Here is a 20,166-nt window from a genome sequence, read left to right as displayed (position 1 = left end):
TCATTTTGATAGCATTTATTCTGCCAATTAATGATAGTGGGAGCGTTTTCCAAAATATAATCAAAGCGTTCAATTTATTTAACAGAGGACTAAAATTAGCGTTAAATAATGATTTATATCTTCTGGTAACTTGAATACCTAAATACTTAAATTTTTCCGTTGCAATTTTAAATGGAAATTTTAATAGATGATTCACTTTCTGAGGATGTAATGACATAATTTCACTTTTATTCCAATTTATTCTATATCCAGAAAAGGAGCCAAATTCCTCTATTACATTTAATACGTTCGGGATACTCGTTTTTGAATTTGTAATATATAAAAGTATATCATCCGCGTATAATGAAATTTTATTATTAGAGTCCTTAGTATTGTATCCATGAATATTCGGATGAGTTCTTATCCTTTCCGCCAGTGGCTCTATCATAAGGGCAAATAGCAGGGGTGATAAAACACATCCCTGCCTATTGCCCCGTGATAATTGGAATTTTTGAGACAACGTATTATTAGTTAATATTCTTGCTGTTGGTTTATCGTATAATAATTTTACCCATCTAATAAAATTATCTCCTATATTAAATTTTTGGAGTACTATGTATAAATACTGCCACTCTACCTGATCAAATGCTTTTTCTGCGTCCAAAGATATAACTGCTAAGTCTTCCTTTTCCCCTTTATGTGAATACATTATATTATAAAGTCGTCTCAAATTATTAAATGATTGTCTTTTGGGTATAAACCCCGTTTGGTCCTGATTTATCAATTTATTAATATATTTGCTCAATCTTCTTGCTAAAATCTTTGCTAAAATTTTTTGGTCTGTATTTAACAGTGCTATAGCTCTATACGAGCCCGGATCTTCTAAATCTTTATCTTTTTTTGGTATAAGCATAATTGTGGATTCTGCTAAAGTTTCTGGTAATTTCTTATCGGTAAAAGCGTACCTGTATAATTTAAGTAATCGTGGGGCCATTAACTCCTGAAATCTTTTATAAAATTCATTATTAAAACCATCAGGCCCTGGAGTCTTCCCATTTTTCAATTCTTTTATTGTTTCTCTTATTTCTTCACTTGTAATCTGGGTTCCTAATTCCTCTTGTTCTAAGATATCCAATTTTGGCAAGTTACACTTATCTAAAAAATTTATAATTTTATTGTCTTCAATGTTAGTTTTAGATGTATATAAATTTTGATAAAATTGAGCAAACCTTTTGTTAATGTCCTTAGGTAAAGTTAATAGTTCCCCGTTCTCTGATTTGATTTTACTAATTGTTTTTTCCTTTTCTTGTTTCTTCAATTGTCGTGCTAGAAGTTTATGTGGTTTATCCCCAAATTCAAATTGTACTTGTTTTGTGATCTGAAATAATCTTATTACTCTTGCCGATAATATTCGATTAAGTTTAAATTTCAGTAATGTTATCTTATTATGTTTATCTATTGTTGGGTCTTTTGCGTTTCCTAATTCTAATAATTTAATTTCCTTTTCTAACGTCCCTTGTTCTGTCCTGTTTTTTTTATTTAGAAAACTTTGATACGAAATTATAACTCCACGAATGAAAGCCTTAAAAGATTCCCATAATAAAGATGGTGAAATCCCTGGTGTCTCATTTATTTCAAAAAAAAATTTCATTTGTTGTTTTAAATACTCATAACCTTGTGGGTCGTTAGCTATTTGTGTGTTAAATCTCCAAAAAAAATTTGTACCTGGCATTCCCTCAAGTTTTAAAGTAAAAGTCAGCGGGGAGTGATCAGAAATAATACTATTATGGTATTTAGAATTAATCGTATATGGTATTAGTTTTGAGTCCACTAAAAAATAATCAATTCTTGAATAGGTTTTGTGTACTGATGAGTAAAACGAATATTCCCTTCCAGTTGGGTTAGCTATTCTCCATACATCTATTATATTAGTATTTTTTATATAAGTATTTAAGAATTCGCTAGACTTGGATTTAGCACTACCCTTCCTAAATTTTGTTGATTTGTCTAAATATGAATCTATAACACAGTTAAAATCCCCCCCTAATATTATATTTTGAAAATTATACTCATCTATTTGATCCATAATTTTCTTAAAAAATTGGGGATTATCAAAGTTTGGAGCGTAAATATTTATCAAAGTGAGTGGCGTGGAATAAATTTCTCCCGCCACTATCGTGTATCTTCCTTCTTTATCAGATATTGTATTCTTTAATATAAACGGTATACCTTTCCGAATAATAATAGCCGTACCTCTAGCTTTAGCAGTAAATGACGAATGATACATTTGGCCTATCCAATTTGCTCTAAATCTCATCTGTGTTTGTAGTTTCGTATGCGTTTCTTGCAGGAACGCTATATCCACCTTCAAAGATTTTAAATGGGCCATAATTTTGCCCCTTTTAATTGGATCATTCGCACCCCTAATATTCCAACTACAAAATGTGACTCCTCCATTCTCTTTATTGTCCTGCATTATAAATAAGTTTTAGTAATTTTATTTCCTGTGGTGTAATTAGGTACCTCAGCCTTTTGTGTATGTGGGTATCATCCCACACTTCTGACATTATTTTACCTCTCCTCCGTATATTGAACCTCCATAAGAAGAAGAAAAAGATGTGTTGAAAAATAGTGATGAAAACAAGAAAAATAATTAAATAAGCCACATAAAAGTAAATGCTACAACCAAAAAAAAAAAAAAACACGTGATTTTAAGGTATCAAAAAGGTGATACCCTAAATACAAGAAGCCATCTATGATGGCTAAAAATTGATAGACCTCCGTAGATGGAATTATACATTGAGTTCAGCCACCTGAATACTATAGAATTTATAACTACAAGCCGTTTCCTCTGACTATATCTTAATCTTTCTTAATATATCTAAGGGACTCCTTAATCCTTAATATTTCAAGTGTTCTCATTTCTACCCCAATTTTAAACCTTCTGTGTTACTTGCTCGGTATCCCCGAGTCCTACAATTCAAAAACCTGAGAACACCTGCCCTGTCTCTGTCCAAATATACAGTATTCATCAATACCTTGATTACCAGCCTGTTTCAAGGGTTACGTTTCTTATCTTAAATACAACCATCTTCCAGCCCAAACCTCTGGAACGTTTCCAGATCATTAGCGCCTCTTTCTTCCCACAAGTTTATGGTGTTCTAATATTCTTATACCCCTTTTCATTAATTATAATGTGTTAGCGTACAACCTAAATTATATTTCAATTCTTTTCAACCAACTTAACCTTATATATCTATTAATAATAATCATCTCTATATACCCCTTATCCCCTAAATCCATTGGGTTAATAACTTGGTTCCTCTTATTAGTGTAACATTACTATATTAGCGTAACCCTTGATTAGTGATCTTAAGTTTATATAATTAATTAATTCTTTACATTACATATATACTGTATTACAAACCATTTTTTAAGTCCATAATGTCCTTTGATTTTCTTTCCAATCTGATCGTATTGTTTCAAAATGTTTTTTCAGTTATTTCTCTTCTCCTTATCTGTTCAAGGTTGAAACCAGGGCCTGTCCATTGCATACACATTCCTGACAGATAAGCCTGTCTGGTTAATGTCTAGAGCAGTTCCATCGTCTTAATTACCGCACGGATTCCCAATAGACATTTATTCATCCGCTTTTACTTCTATTTTTTCTATTTTCTTTACAATTTCTTGTGCGTAATTAAATGCCAAATCCGGGTCCGTGAAGGCGCGTTGAATAGAGTTATAATAAATTTTCATTTTCGCGGGAAACACAACTCCATATCTCACCTCCGATTTACCTTGCAGAATGCTGCTTGCTCTTCTAAAATTATTTCTTTTTTCCAGTATTTCGCGTGGGTAGTCTCTGTAGAATCTGACAATTTCTCCATCAATTGTAAGCCTCTCCCCATGTGGTATCATCTTCATAAGTTTATCCAAACTTGAAATGTCCAAAAATTTCACAATAATCTGTCTTGGGGGAGCATTTAATTCTCTTCTGAAGCGACCTACCCGATGTGCGACATCAATCCTCGGATTTTCCTTCAACTTAAAGACATCTTTGAGTATTTTAGTAACGAGCTCAGTCATTAAAATTCCTAGCTCTTGCCCTTCCTTTACTCCTACAATCCTCAAGTTCTGTCTCCTTGATCTAGCTTCGAAGTGTTGAATTTTGTCTGTCAATTTATTCAATTGTTCGCGATTAACCCCTTGTTCTTCTTTCAGTGTCGATATTTCCCGAGACATCTCACGTATTTCCACCTTCATATCTTCTGTCGACTTATCAACTCCTTCCTTCAATTCATCACATTTCTTCTTATAATCATTATCCATTCTCACAAATTCCTGAGTTGTCCTCAGATCCAGATCCGACAGCTGTCGCTCCAAAAATTCAAACTGTTCCTTTGATTCAGCACGTGCAGCCTCTGTTTTCTTGGAGAGGTTAACCTCCATTTTAGATAATTTACTCTCCAGTATCTTGTTCATATTAGTAAGCATTTTGGAGAATTCCTTAGTAAGATCTACGGTAAGATCTTTAGTAAGATTAGCTCTTACCGTTTCTTCCCACTGCTTCATCTCTTTCTCCTTTTCTGTCCTTTTCGTCCCTCCTCCCGTAGCCATTTCAAATACTGCTAGTTGAGAATCAGACTCTTCATCTGAACTTTCAGTTGCTGTTTGGAGGGCTGCCAAATCTTCTTCCAGCCGGAGTCTGATAGTGGATTTCTTAGGTCCCCTTTGATGTTTTAACTTTTTCATCTAAAAGATCCTTTTAAAGCTCAAATTTCTCGACATTATTTGCTGATATTACTCCCACGACACCAACCTGCCGCCGGTGGATGTTTTTAAATCGGTCCCGACTTTAGAAACAGCTTTTTACACGATTTTTAGCAGGAGCTGAGTTCAATGCTGCACCTTCACCACTGCATGGTGCCACCGGAAGTCGTGCAGATTCTTTGTTATTAATCACATTACATATTTTGTTTCCTGTCAACAGAAACTAATGTCATTCGACCCATCAAGTTGATGGTGACACTCAATGCTAATTTCTGTGCATCCTACTCTCCCATACGTTCATATTAATACTCCAAATTTCCCCAATCACTTGCACCAAGGGTAGTTTACCTCTTTGGGAAGTGGCAGGAATCCGGAGCACCCGGGGAACCCCACTTGGTCACAGGGAGAAGGCACAAACTCCCCAAAGACAGCACCAGGGGGTAAAGATTTGGGTAAAGGATAAAGAGCGGCATGGTGGCGCAGCGGTAGAGATGCTGCCTTACAGCGAATGCAGCGCCGGAGACCCGGATTCGATCCTAACCACGGGTGCTGTCTGTACGGAGTTTGTCTGTTCTCCCCGTGACCTGCGTGGGTTTTCTCCGAGATCTTCGGTTTCCTCCCACACTCCAAAGACGTACAGGTATGTAGGTTAATTGGCTTGGTAAATGTAAAAATTGTCCCAGTGTGTAGGATAATGTTAATATGCGGGGATTGCTGGTCGGCTTGGACCCGGTGGGCTGCACGGCCTGTTTCCGCGCTGTATCTCTAAACTAAACTAAATCTAAACTAACGATCAAACTTGGGTCACTGGAACTGTGAAACTATGGTACTAACTACAGTGCTACTGTGCCACTCTTACATGTTTAAAATCAACCTATGGGTTATGAGCTAATTCAAGAAAAAATAAGTATTGGGGGTATTTTGCCTTTTCCGACAGCAGAAGATTTTTAACCTATTTTCAAATAGGAATTTATCACATACCTTTTATAAAGCCATTGTTGGGAATTTAATATTTGCTTTTATTTTTCCATGTCACTGCAGTGAAGAAGGAGATTCAGGAGCAGCCGCCGCCGGAGTGAAGTACGCAAGAGAAGACAAAGCTGTGTCTGTTCTGCTTTAGATGGTGGCATCACTCCTATAAACTCAATAAGGACTTAAATACCCAAGCTGGACTGGTCGATCACAGGGCTGGGGTTTAGGGGTGGGGAGGTGGTAGGGCCTTTCATGCTTGAGGGGTTGAGACGGGAGCAGAGATTCCTAAAGAATCTCATTGTAGAACTGAACATACTATACTCTCTTTCAAATGTGTTACCTGCTTAACAATGATGTGTTTTCCCCTGTTTTTTTTTTTTAAAGTGAAGCAGTGTGAAATTGTGAGCATCAGTGATAGGATGATAATTTTTATACTGACGAATTGTAATGTTTATGTTGGCCTAAAATGGGACACCTTGACAGTGTCCTCTGTGATGTTCAAAGGAAAGACTCTGAACTCTTGAAGTGTTTTCACTTGCCCTTTTGTGTTCAGTTACAGGGAGGTGTATCTGAATTGTTAACAGTCTCTTGTTTGATCATCATCTAGATTAGACATGATGTAATAACTTCTGTGGACCATTTTAATATTTTCACCGGAACTGCAGAAGTTTCTCGATTGGTAATTTCTTCGTAATTAAACACATTCTGTTTATTGTGCAGACTTGCATTTTCCGTTTGATGCTGAGGAATATTTTATCCAAACTGATAATGCAGCTAATAGAGAAGCCCACACCTCAAACAAACTAATTTGTATGACAGGAGGATGATGAATTTACAGGATTTGCATTTATGTAACATGGAACAATGCAGCACAGCCACAGGCCCTTTGAATGATACCAGTGTCAAACTTGATGCTATATTAAATTAATCCCTTCTGCCTGCACATGATCCTATTCCCTGCGTATTCATGTGCCTATATAAAAGCCTCTTCAACACCTCTGGAGTATCCACCACCTGGCAAAGCATTCCAGGCACCCACCACTCTCCGTATATAAAACTTGCCTTACACAGGACCTTTAAACTTTCTCGACCTTAAGGCTATACCTTCTTGTCTTTTCACCCTGGGGAAAAAGGTTCTGACTGTCTATGCTTCTCATAATTTTATAATCTTCTATCGGGTCTCCCCTCAACTTCTGACCTTCCCAGAGAAAATAATCCAAGTCAGTGCAACCTCTCCTTATAGCTAATACCCTCTAATCCAGGCAACATCTTGGGAAACCTCTTCTATATCCTCCCTAAAGCCTCAACATCCTTTTGTAATGGGGCAACCAGAAAGCAGAACAATATACCAAATACGGCTTATGCAGGTTTAATAAAGCTGCAACGTGATTTGCTGACTCTTATACTCAATGCTCCGACTGATGAATGTAAGCATACCATAAGGCTTCTTTACCACACAATCTGTTTGTGCTGCTTTCAGGGAGTTATAGACGTCACCACTAACCACAACTTCACCAATGCTCATGTTTTCCTGCAGTAAACTCATTTCTAAAATCTTTCAAAATCCAATTTTTGAATGTTTTGAAGAGGTGGCTTATTTGTGGATGTGTGGGCTACTCATTAATTCCAGTATTTTGTGTTATACAAATTTATAAATATTAGCTAGTTTAGTATGGAGTTGAGATCCTTTTTAGAACATTAGAAAACATTTAGAACATTAGAACATAAGACCCCGGATATCAAACAGTTGAAGGGTCTAATTACAACAGAACTAAATATTGGCCAGGACTTGTGATGGGTGTGTCCAGCTGCCCTTGTCTGGGAATTAATACTATAGAATTGAGTCGTTTGGCCCACCTGGTTCTTACAGCATCTTCACTCCACGTGCCATATCAAATCATTCTGTTTACCCTATTGATCAAGGTTTTGATCAAGCCTTATTTTAAACATTTGTAACATTCAGTTTGGCTGAGTTCCTTATTAGTGACTTTCACATATAACCATCTTGGGATCCGGAGAGTTCTGTCAAAAACTGCATGTACTTCGCAGCCACAAATCATCTTGAAAGAGAGGCATGGTGTAGTCTCTGTACAATGGCATTGAGTTTGAAGCCAACTCACCACATTTGGAATATCAGTTAGTTAGTGAGCTCTTAATCATTCAGCCTGACATTGGCATTGTGAGGGGATGAGTTTAGACATCATAACAGCAGCGAGTGGAGGCTGGGATAATCATCCATATTACATTCCCATCCACCTGATCGAATGATCAGGTGGAAGCTCATCAATATTCCAATTTGAGCCAGTTGAACTCCGCAGTTAATCCCCGAATGGAATTTGACCCCAAATTTTCCCTGTAATTAACATATCCCTTTCTTTAACCTCGTATAAGAATGGGTTATGTTGAATCTGTGCTGCATTTCAGTGTACAAAAACACCTCTGTGAAATTCTCGGTGAGATGAGAATAGCATGCAGATTCTTCACAAATGATTCTTCAGATAATAAACTGTGTTTGAAACATCTCCAATCCTTAAGTCACAGAGTGATACAGTGTGGAAACAGGTCCTTCGGCCCGACTTGCCCACACATGACCCAGCTACACTAGTACCACCTGTCCACGTTTGGCCAATATCCAAACCTGCCCTATCCATGTACCTGTCTAACTGTTTCTTACATTTTGGGTTAGTCCCTGCCTCAACTACCTCCTCTGGCAGCTTGTTCCATACCCCCACCACCCTTTGTGTTAAAACATTACCCCTCAAGTTCCTATTAAAACTTATTACCTTAAACCTATGTCCTCTTGTCCTCAAATCACTTACTCTGGGCAAGGAACTCTGTGCATCTAACAACAGAAGAGGAATGAATAGCTGAGCCTGTTGACACAACAGATTTACAAATATCAAACGTAAAAAATATAAACCCTTCCATCTCCAATTGTGATAATTAATTTGGCATAGACCAATGATCGAACCTGGGAGCTCACTGGTGTGTGCAGTACATCACTGAATCAAGAACAATGGTGTACAGTATGAACCAAAGATAATTCGTGAACATAAGATTACTTCTTGTGGTTTGAAATTGTTCTGAAGAATTTGAGTGGTCCTTGAGAGAATGTGCTTTTTTGAAAGTAGACACAAAAATGCTGGAGTAACTCTGCGGGTCAGGCAGCATCTCAGGAGAGAAGAAATGGGTGATTTTTCGGGTCGAGACCCTTCTTCAGACTTTTTTGAAAGGTACTTTGAATCTAAAGGTAGACTGATTTGGATACTGACCAGACTCTTGAGACACCTAGGTTGACTTGTTCTGTGATCCCACCGTGATGCAAATGTCTGACTTCCCTTAAGGTTTTTAGAACTTTTATAGCTCTATTATCAATGTGGTGGGAAAGCTAGCCTTAATTAGACTGTGGTGAATTTTTAATGAATACAGGTAATCACAAAGCAACATATTGCCAGCGGGGTTATAAAATGGGGATTTTAGCCAGTATTCATGTTTTTTGACGTGGACTGGTGAACACCAATAAAGTGAACAGTTATTCCATTGTAACTATTTGTACTTGTTGAAGTCTGCTGCCATGGTGCTGACAGCAAATGTATTTTCCACTTGCTCTGAAAATGTGGCAGAATTGAGAGGAGCCATTCCTTTGATAATTAAGGGTAATTAATCCTCAACCCTGAGTTTTCAGGACTACATTTAAATAGTGCTATCTATTGTGTACCTGCTGTGAATTAACTAACCTGCTTATTAAACGTTTTCTCCTATTTGGCTAGACTATTGGGAGATCATTAAAGTATGACTCTCGCCATTTTGGGAGGAGTGAGTTTGGCATTGGAGGCTACACCTCCAGCAAGCAGTTGATGGAACCGTGCTAATCTGGATTTTGGCATTGACAATGGATTGATTTGACTGGAGGGACTTGGTTTGTACACATCAACAATATTAAATGTATGAGTGTTTATGAGCCACAACATCGGAAGGGTCTCGACCCGAAACATCACCCATTCATTCTCTCCAGAGATGCTGCCTGTCCCACTGAGTTACTCCAGCTTTTTGTGTCTACATCAATATTTCCGGTGATTGTCAACAAGGCTCAGTGAGTTTAGGAAATGGATGGAGTATTGAATCTCAACAGTTCGACAACACGTGTCTATGCAGGAGTGTCTGCTGCTGCCCCAGCCTCAAGGTAATGGGTTATTCATTATCTCATCTTCTCCCACTATTGCAGACAGAAGCACAGAAACTTGAAATTAAGATCTGTTTACAGGTTGAATAATTTATGAAAGCTGGAAATTCGTGCTATTGTGCTTTTGTATAGAAATGATTGCCAGCTTTTCTCTGTGATTTTAGTAAACACTAGTAAACATTAGTAAACACTAATGATTTCTATAATCGTTTTAAGTTAACCTATGATTTGTATTCCAGAAGATGAGTGTCAGTCATCTCCATTCATATTGTGAAGGTTCAGTAAAGAATATCTCACCAAAAATTCCTATCAGATTAACTATTGTATTAATACATTTTAGTTCTGTGTAATTTAACCATATTTAAAATAGTATTGTATTACATCGGTATAATTAGGACATTTATGCACACATTCTCGGTGTCCGAGCATGAGGTGAGGTGGGCTCTGACGCGTGTGAACACGAGGAAAGCTGGAGGCCCAGATGGCATATCTGGGCGAGTACTAAAGTCTTGTGCTACTCAGCTTGCTCTAGTGCTCACCACAATATTCAACCTCTCCTTGGCAAAGTCCGTGGTCCCTGCATGCTTCAAAAGATCCATCATTGTACCGGTGCCAAAGAATGCCTCTCCAGCGTGTTTAAATGACTACCGACCGGTGGCCCTCACCTCGGTTGTCATGAAATGCTTTGAGAGGCTAGTCAAGAAGCACATCTGCGCCCTCCTTCCTCGCAACATGGACCCACTACAGTTCGCATACCGTCCGAACAGGTCCACGGATGATGCGGTCTCCCAGGTTCTACACACCGCTCTCTCTCATCTGGACAGCCAGGGGGGCTATGTGAGGATGCTGTTCATTGACTTTAGTTCAGCATTCAACACAATAGTCCCCAGCAGACTGGTTGAAAAGCTGCTGGAACTGGGGCTTAGCACCCCTCTGTGTGCCTGGGTCCTGGACTTTCTCACTGCCAGGCCCCAAGTGGTCAGGATGGGGGAACACACATCTAGCTCCCTCACCCTGAACATAGGATCCCCCCCAGGGCTGCGTCCTTAGCCCCCTACTGTACTCCCTGTACACACATGACTGTGGGGCCAGGTTCAGCTCAAACTCCATCATCAAGTTTGCTGATGACACTGTGGTGGTGGGCCGGATCTCCAACAACGATGAGAAGGCCTACCGGGAGGAGGTGGCTGATCTGGCACTCTGGTGTCAGGACAATAGCCTCCTCTTGAATGTCACTAAAACAAAGGAGCTGATTGTGGACTTCAGAAGGGCTAAACATCCAAGGACGTACACGCCACTCGAGATAAATGGGTCTATTGTGGATAGGGTGAGCAGTTTCAAATACTTGGGAGTCCGCATCGCAGAGGATCTGACGTGGGCAACGCACATTGCCGCACTGGTGGGTAAGGCTAAGCAGCGCCTTTACCACCTTAGACAACTGAGGAAATTCAGAGTGTCGCTGAGGATCCTTCATTGCTTCTACTCTGGGGCTGTAGAGAGCATCCTGTCCGGCAACATTACAGTCTGGTTTGGGAACAGCTCTGCCCAGGACAGGATGGCCCTGCAGAGAGTAGTGCGTTCGGCAGAACGCACCATGGGAACTACACTAGTCCCCCTGCAGGACCTATACATCAGGAGGTGCAGATCCAGAGCAAGCAAGATCATGAGGGACCCCTGCCACCCCAGTAACGGACTGTTCCAGATGCTACGATCAGGCAAACGCCTCCGCTGTCACGCTGTGAAAACGGAGAGGATGAGACGGAGCTTCTTCCCACAGGCCATCAGGACTGTCAACTTTTATAACCCCAGAGACTAAATTTTTGTCGACACTTTTTGTGCTATGTTTAGTAACTTATTAACTTTATTTATATGCTGTAACTGTAATTCTTTTTGTGCACAACCCGCAGGCATTGCCACTTTCATTTCACTGCACATCGAGTATGTGTATGTGACAAATAAATTTGACTTGACTTGACTTAATATTTCAAAAGGGGAAAATGTGGTGGGCACCCATTTGATCTCTTGTGATTAAGATTACAGTTGGCAACTAAATCTGATATGCTACATCATTCACTCAAATGAAGAACTATGTACAAAAAAACAATATAATACGATCATTTACCACCCCAAGCATTGTCAATGGTGTTATAAAGCAGCACTTACCAGTAACTTATTCACCGATGCTCAATTGGGTTGTACCATTAAAACATGGCCTGAGTGTGGCAAAACAGTCAAATTCCAGAGACAAGACTGACTGCTCAACATCCTCAAGAAAAAAATGATTCTAAAACAAAGTCAATAAATGTCAGTCAGAAAACAAATTCTATTGCCAGGGCGTTTTGCTAACTTAAAGGAAGATGGCTATTGCTGTTGGAGCCTTCAGAGTTATCTTGGCCTCTGGATATTGCACTTATTTTATCAAGTCTGTCTGAGGTCTCGCCATCTTCAGCTGATTCTTTGAAAATCTTCCATCACGAATCTTCCATCACGAGCAAGAAGTAATGTTTGCGAATAATTGCAAAGCCTTCAGTTTTATTTGCAACTTCTCAAATCTGGAAGACATTTGTGACCAGGCTGAAAAGGGACATGTAACAATTGTGATGGCCAATGGCTCCCCAACAGGAGACAATTCAACTTACTATCGTCAAATACCAGCAGCTGAACAATATTAAATCCCACACTTTATATAATTGTCGTCACTTGTAGCTGTTCAAGCTTCTTTACCTCATTTAGAAAATTTACAATGTTACAGTTTGGACCAAACCACTAGCTCTTGTTCCAGATCTGGAAACTGCACAGAAAATGTTAGTGATTTCTGGAGTGTGTAATTCCCTACTGATTGTTGGCCACAGGGGTTCTGCAGTGTCGGGCAGCAAGGTCATCAAGCATGGACAATCACATCGAACTGAAGTTTAAAAAACAACATTTACATTTTAAAGCTTGTGGAATAAAGATATGGAATTAAGATAGAGTCTGTAACATAAATGTTTAAATTATTTTCTTATAATTCTTCTTTGGGGGATACAAGACTGCAGATGCTGGAATCTTGAGCAAAGAAAAAACAATTTGCTAGAGAAACTCATTGGGTCAGGCAGTGTCTGTTGAGAGAAATGGCAGATAGAGTAATACAGTGTGGAAACAGGCCCAACTGGCCAGCGTGTCCCAGCTACAATCAGTCCCACCTGCCTGATGTTTTTCATCAGGACCTTTCTTCAGACTGATGGGGTAAAGGAGAGAATGCATGTGGAGGTGATGGGGAAAAAGTGGGATAAGAGGTGGAAGTGATAGGTGGATCCAGGTAAGAAGGGTTGATTGGCAGATGTGTACGGTGAGGAAGAGAGTTAGAGATAGTGATCAAGGTTAGAGGGGAAAGGTGGTGAAGACAAAGAGTGTAAATGGTGTATTGTAATGAGAAAATAAGGTGTAGAATGAAATGTAGGACCTGAAGGAAGAACGGGTCGAGGGGGGGGGGGACGGGGGACGAATAGAGAGGGGTGGGGTGGGGAGGAAGGGAAAGTTCCTTTCCTATTCCCTCCAACCCAGTTTGTTTCCCTGTTCGTCTTCCAACCCAATTCCTTTACCCATCACCCACATCTCCCTACTCTGGGCACCCCATTTTTTTTAACCTACCTACCCCCACCCCCATTCCCTTCTACCCATCAACCTCCCTTTGGTTCTACATTTCACAACCCACCTGAATCCTCTATTGTCAGCTTTTTGTGCCACTCCTTTTTCGGACCTCTTTCTGCCAACCATCTTTCCCTCTCCATCAATCTGAAGAAGATCCCAACCCAAAACATTGCCCATTTCCCTCCACAGACGCTGCCTTGCCTTCTGGGTTTTTCCAGCAGTGTTTTCTGCTCTTGTTTTGCTGACAAGACCAGTATTTATGGGCCTTCCTTTGCTGTTCTTTACCCCGGCTCTGGAATAATGCTGGCAGCTACATTTATGTACTCTTTTAACAGACTGGTGAGTGGCTTTTCTTGTACCCCGACAATCCTGACGATAGTATCACCGCAGACCTGCTGGGAAGAGAGTGCCAGCAGGGACAATGAAGGATCCATGATGCATTTCCAAGTCAAGATAACGGCAACTTGTTGGAGCACCCATACGTTTCTTGACCCGTTTGCCCTTATATTTATGAGGAGAGAGTGGGTTTGGGAGGTGCAGGAGCAGTCTGGCTGATTAATGCTGTACATGTTGCCCCACCCCTTCCCCTGACCTACCAGCCATCTTCCCCTCTCCATCAATTTGAAGAGTCCCGACCCAAAACGTTTACGCCACTGAGCCTTCATGGTGGAGGGGGTGTGTGCTTAGGGTGGTGGGTGGGATGGCAATCAAGTGGGCTGCTTTGTGCAGGATGGTATCAAACCTCTTGAGTGTTGTTGGAACAGCACTTTTCAATGGAAGAAAACCACGTCATTCCTGACTTGCTTTCGGATGGTGGAGTCTTGTGTTTTTCGGGAGGTGGGTCATGATGCCCAGCCCCGCCTGCTCTTGTAGTCATGGTATTTATATGGCTGGTCCAGTTGAGTAACTCCCATGACATTGAAGGTAGAGGACTGGGTGATGGCCATGCCAAAGATATGTGGTTATCCTCTCTTGTAAACGATGGTTATTACCTCTTTAAAAACTGGATTTCATGATTATGTAAAAGGATTAGTTTCCAAGCGTATGAATTTATACTTGATGTTTTTAAGGAAAAAATCTGGTGGTCATAGAATGATCCATTCTGTAGTGGTCGCACCAGCACGAACGCTAAAATCGCAACCTATGTCGATGCAATTTATATGGGTTCTAAATTGATATGAACATAGAAACATAGAAAATAGTTGCAGGAGTAGGCCATTCGGCCCTTCGAGCCTGCATCGCCATTCAATATGATCATGGCTGATCATCCAACTCGGTATCCCGTACCTGCCTTCTCTCCATACCCCCTGATCCCTTTAGCCACAAGGGCCACATCTAACTCCCTCTTAAATATAGCCAATGAACTGGCCTCAACTACCTTCTGTGGCAGAGAAATTCCACAGATTCACCACTCTGTGTGAAAAAAAAGTTCTCATCTCGGTCCTAAAAGACTTCCCCCTTATCCTTAAACTATGACCCTATGGCGAGTCCGAAACTTGTTGGTTGTAAGAGGAGTTTATTGCAGCTGCAATATTCGGATACAGAGTTAAACAACAAGGTAAAGGACAACCAATACAAACTTACTGTCTTCCTTGAAGACTTCGCCGAACTGACTCAATCGGGCGCCAAACGCGCACATGACATCGCAGGCCAATCAGCGATGTCGCTCTCTGGACCAATCCCTATGGTCGCGTTCCCACGTGACCTCGCTGGCCAATCCGAGGGTTCGACGACCTGGACCATTCTCTATGGTCGCTACATGACCCCCCCCAGAACCCGAGGTGCGGAACCTAGCAGGGAGCCGGATTTCGCGACCATAACGAGTACGGAGAGGGACAGCCTGAACCACAGGAGCCGGAGGTTCCGGACTTGGCGGAACAGCCGGAACGAGAGGTTCTGGAGGAACTACCGGAACGGGGGGTCCTGGAGGGACTGCCGGAACGGGGGGTCCTGGAGGAACTGTCGGAACGGGGGGTCCCGTACTGAGCGGAACTAACGGAGGTCGGCCTCTCCTAGGGGTTTGACCGACCAGGACTGGTTGATCCGGGTCCAAATGGGCAGGTTTGAGCCGGGACACCGAGACGAGCTCACTCTTGCCGCACATGTCTAAGGTGAAGGTAGCCGTTCCCTTACGTAAAACCCGGAACGGCCCTTGATAGACCCTCTGCAACGGGGCGCGATGGGCATCTTTACGCAGAAAAACAAACTCACAGTCCTTCAGGGAAGACGGTTCATGTACCATGGGACACCCATGACGTGAAGTCGGAACTGGAGCCAGGGAGCCCACCCGTTCCCGGAGAGATGCTAACACTGATGGGACTGTAGGCAGCAGGTCTGAAGGGTCCGGAAACAGATCTCCGGGTACTCGAAGTGTCGAGCCATATACTAGCTCTGCGGACGACGCACCGAGATCTGGCTTAGGAGCAGTCCGGATGCCCAAAAGAACCCAAGGGAGTTGGTCTACCCAGTCCGGGCCTTCAAGCCTTGCACTGAGGGACGCCTTAAGTTGGCGGTGGAACCTTTCTACGAGTCCATTTGCTTGGGGTTGATATGCAGTCGTGGGTTGTAACTTGGACCCGTACAGTTCTGCCAGCGCGGCCCAGAGGGACAAAGTGAACTGTGGCCCTCTGTCAGTGGTAATAACTGCCGGGACCCCGAAACGAGCTACCCAATGAAGGGCCAAAGTCCTAGCACAAGACGCTGACGAAATATCAAACAATGGGAAAGCCTCTGGCCACCGGGTGAACCGATCCACCACCGTGAGGAGGTGGGTGTAGCCCCGGGAGGAAGGCAAAGGCCCGACCAAATCCACGTGGATGTGGAAAAAACGAACAGCCGGGACCTCGAAATCCTGTACGGGGGGCTGGACGTGGCGCTGGACTTTAGCAGTCTGACAGGGCACGCAGGAACGTGCCCACCCCGCTACCTGTTTCCGCAGGCCATGCCAGACAAACCTCGCTGCTACCAAGGCAGAGGTGGAGCGGATGGACGGGTGCGCCAGCCCATGAATGGCATCGAAAACCCGGCGCTGAAGGGAGGGCGGTACTACCGGCCTGGGACGGGGAAGAGAAACATCGCACCAGACTTTCGTGCCCTCCGACCCACAAGCTACCTGGGCCAACTTCAATCCCGAAGTGGTGGACCGGTAAGCCGAAACGGTATCCGCTAGGAGCTGTGCCTCCGCAAGCTCCTTGGGATCCACTTCGCAGTCCACCGCCGAAATAGGGGGAAAAGCAGGTCTAGACAGGGCGTCAGCAACGGCATTAAGCTTACCCGCGACATGACGGACATCGGTGGTAAATTCGGAGATAGCGGTCAGGTGCCGCTGCTGGCGGGCCGACCATGGGTCAGACAATTTCAAAAAAGCAAATGTTAATGGCTTGTGGTCCATAAATGCCACAAATGGGCGGCCCTCGAGGAAGTACCCGAAATGACGAACAGCTAAATAGAGAGCCAGAAGCTCTCGGTCAAATGCGCTATACTTCAGCTCGGCCGAATTTAGTTGCCGGCTGAAAAACGCTAAAGGCTGCCAACGGCCACCAACCTGCTGCTCCAGAACCCCGCCCACCGCCACGTCAGAGGCGTCAACCGTCAGGGCCGTGGGGGCGGAGGGGCTCGGATGGACCAACATGGTGGCGTCTGCCAAAGCTGCCTTAGCTGCTGTAAAAGCCGACTCAGCGGTCGGGGACCACAACAACTCTACCGGATTCCCTGCAAGGCATTGGAAGAGTGGGCGCATGACTCGCGCAGCTGCTGGAACGAACCTATGGTAGAAATTAACCATGCCTACGAACTCCTGTAGCCCTTTTACTGTGGTGGGCCTAGGAAATGCCCGGATAGCCTCCACCTTTTCGGGCAAAGGGGAGGCGCCGGCAGGGGTAATTCTGTGCCCTAGAAAATCAAGAGCAGGAAGGCCGAATTGACATTTGGAGGGTTGGATTATGAGCCCGTGGTCTTGGAGCCGCTGGAACACGGTCCGCAAATGGGCCTGGTGTTCCTGCACGGAGGGGCTGGCTACCAGGATGTCGTCTAAATAAATAAACAAAATCGGTAAACCCCGGCCCACGCGGTCCATCAGTCGCTGGAAAGCCTGTGCCGCGTTCTTTAAACCGAAAGGCATACGCAACCATTCAAACAACCCGAACGGAGTAATTGTTGCAGTTTTCTGTATGTCCTCCGGTCGCACCGGAATCTGATGGTATCCTCGCACCAAATCGATTTTGGAAAACACCACCGCTCCTTCCAGCCCAGATGAAAAATCCTGTAGGTGCGGTATGGGGTAGCGATCAGCCGTGGTGACAGCATTGAGACGCCGATAATCGCCACATGGTCTCCACCCCCCAGATGCTTTGGAGACCATGTGTAACGGCGAGGCCCACGGGCTGTCAGACTGACGGACAATTCCCATTTCCTCCATTTTCCTGAACTCCGCCCTTGCCACCACCAGTTTGTCTGGCGGTAGTCTCCTGGCCCGAGCGAAAACGGGAGGGCCTTCGGTGCGGATGTGATGGACCACACCGTGCGTAGCCGAAGGCGTGTCAAAACGTTGGACGAGCAGCTCCGGAAACTCTGCCAGAATCGCAGCATACGAGTCGGGGGCCGCGACGACGGCCTGGACAGTAGGGCTGGGCGAGGAGGCGATTGTCGGAGCGACGTGCTCATCTTCGGCGGAGGGTCGGAGGTCGTTACCGCGGACATCAGGAACCAGTGAAAAAGCCCAGAGAAAATCTGCGCCCAGGATCGCTTGTTTGACGTCGGCTATGATGAATGGCCATTCGTACGTGCGGAGGCCTAACACAAGGGACATCTTCCGTGTACCGAAAGTGCGAATCGGGCTGCCATTAACCGCGATGAGGGTGGGACCTGTCTTACTCGATCTGGTTTCGAGGTCGGTCGGCGGCACTATGCTGACGATGGCTCCCGTGTCTACCAAAAATTCTGTGTCCGTGAATCGATCATGGACATAGAGGCGCCGGTTCTGGCCAATCGTAACTGCCCCTATGTACGATCGGCCGAGGCATTTCCCGCGAAGGTACAAGGCAAACGACAGTTGCGGGATTCGTTACCCCATCGTAGGTGATAATAGCACCAGCCGCGCTTGTGCGGAACTTTTTGGCGGGCTTTCTGATAATTGGCGGGAGACATGGCGCCATCTTGCCGTCGCTGTGGCGTGGTCACTGATGTCGAGACTTTGTTGATCGAACCACTCGCCTTGTTTTTTGCCGTTATGAGCGCGTCCGCTTTCGCTGCATATGCTTCGGGGTCCTTAAAAGAACAATCCGTGAGCAGCAGTCGGACATCCTCGGGAAGTTTCTCGCGGAATGCCTGCTCGAACATAGGGCAATCCGTATGCTCACCGGCTAGCATCATCATTTCGGCCATGAGGACGGAAGGCAGTTGGTCTCCAAGATCCGGTAGGTGCAGAAGTTTTGCCGCACCACCATGCTTATTAAACCCGAAGGTTCGCAGTAATACTTTCTTCATGGCCTCGTACTTGTTTTCCGCAGGTGGATTCACGATGAACCGCATCACGCGCTTGGTTGTGTCCGGCGATAGAGCGCTGACGAGGTAGAAGTACTTCGTGGATTCGTCCGACACCTTCTTTATATGAAATTGAGCCTCGGCGTGGATAAACCAAGCTTGCGGTGCGTGCGTCCAAAACAACGGTAGATGAACGCCTGCCGCGCTTGACTCCGGTGTGCCCTGCTCGGTCATCGTCAACGAGGCGTCGGGTTCCTGCTCAGTCGGTGATCGTCCAGATCACGTCGGGGTCACCAATATGGCGAGTCCGAAACTTGTTGGTTGTAAGAGGAGTTTATTGCAGCCGCAATATTCGGATACAGAGTTAAACAACAAGGTAAAGGACAACCAATACAAACTTACTGTCTTCCTTGAAGACTTCGCCGAACTGACTCAATCGGGCGCCAAACGCGCACATGACATCGCTGGCCAATCAGCGATGTCGCTCTCTGGACCAATCCCTATGGTCGCGTTCCCACGTGACCTCGCTGGCCAATCCGAGGGTTCGACGACCTGGACCATTCTCTATGGTCGCTACAACCCCTTGTTCTGGACTTCCCCAACATCGGGAACAATCTTCCTGCATCTAGCCTGTCCAACCCCTTAAGAATTTTGTAAGTTTCTATAAGATCCCCCCTCAATCTTCTAAATTCCAGCGACCACTTAGACGGGCACAATCCTCCATTATCACAATGATTCAGAGTCTCGCCGTTATTTCTCCCATTGTAAAACGCGGTCCATCAGTTTAGTTTCATCAATGTGCATGCTCGAATAATTAACTTTTTTCCCCCAATAGGTGTTTGATTTGATTATTTTCCAGTTCTGACTGTATTTGCATCTGAACAATTAAACTTGACTTGGTTCGTCAATAAAATGGCACATAATTTAATTACTTTAACACGTGGTGTAAATTTGTGAGTATTTTGTTTTCAGATCTGGGCGTAAGCACACAAAACTCTGGAGCCAGCCGCTGAGCGGGTGTCACCAGCTGCACTTTACACGCCCTTATCCCCCCGGGGCACAATCACTGGATGTTTTGCTGATCTGTTGTTATTCGAACAAATGCCGAAGACACAATCGCGTTCAACACTTCAGAGATCTCTGCCTTGAAG

The 20,166-nt window shown here is 43.8% G+C and overlaps 1 protein-coding gene across 7 annotated transcripts in view; it reads left to right on the top strand.

The window, feature by feature from the left end:
• The window catches only part of cherp (calcium homeostasis endoplasmic reticulum protein), a 58,943-nt gene extending 51,341 nt beyond the window's left edge, over positions 1-7,602 (top strand). For 2 of the 7 annotated variants that reach the window (XM_078423584.1, XM_078423583.1), the window contains exon 20: positions 5,783-7,602. In XM_078423584.1, the coding sequence (XP_078279710.1) occupies positions 5,783-5,869 (87 nt within the window). In that variant the 3' untranslated portion in view covers positions 5,870-7,602. The remainder of the gene's footprint in view (positions 1-5,782) is intronic. The other 5 variants (XM_078423587.1, XM_078423581.1, XM_078423588.1 and 2 more) reach the window with 4 other exon arrangements.
• The last annotated feature ends 12,564 nt before the right edge of the window (positions 7,603-20,166 follow it).

This window comes from Rhinoraja longicauda, chromosome 28, assembly GCF_053455715.1.
Source record: "Rhinoraja longicauda isolate Sanriku21f chromosome 28, sRhiLon1.1, whole genome shotgun sequence".
Taxonomy (NCBI): domain Eukaryota; kingdom Metazoa; phylum Chordata; class Chondrichthyes; order Rajiformes; family Arhynchobatidae; genus Rhinoraja; species Rhinoraja longicauda.
The sequence above is the reverse complement of the archived record's forward strand: the minus strand, read 5'-3'. Positions and strand labels throughout refer to the sequence as shown.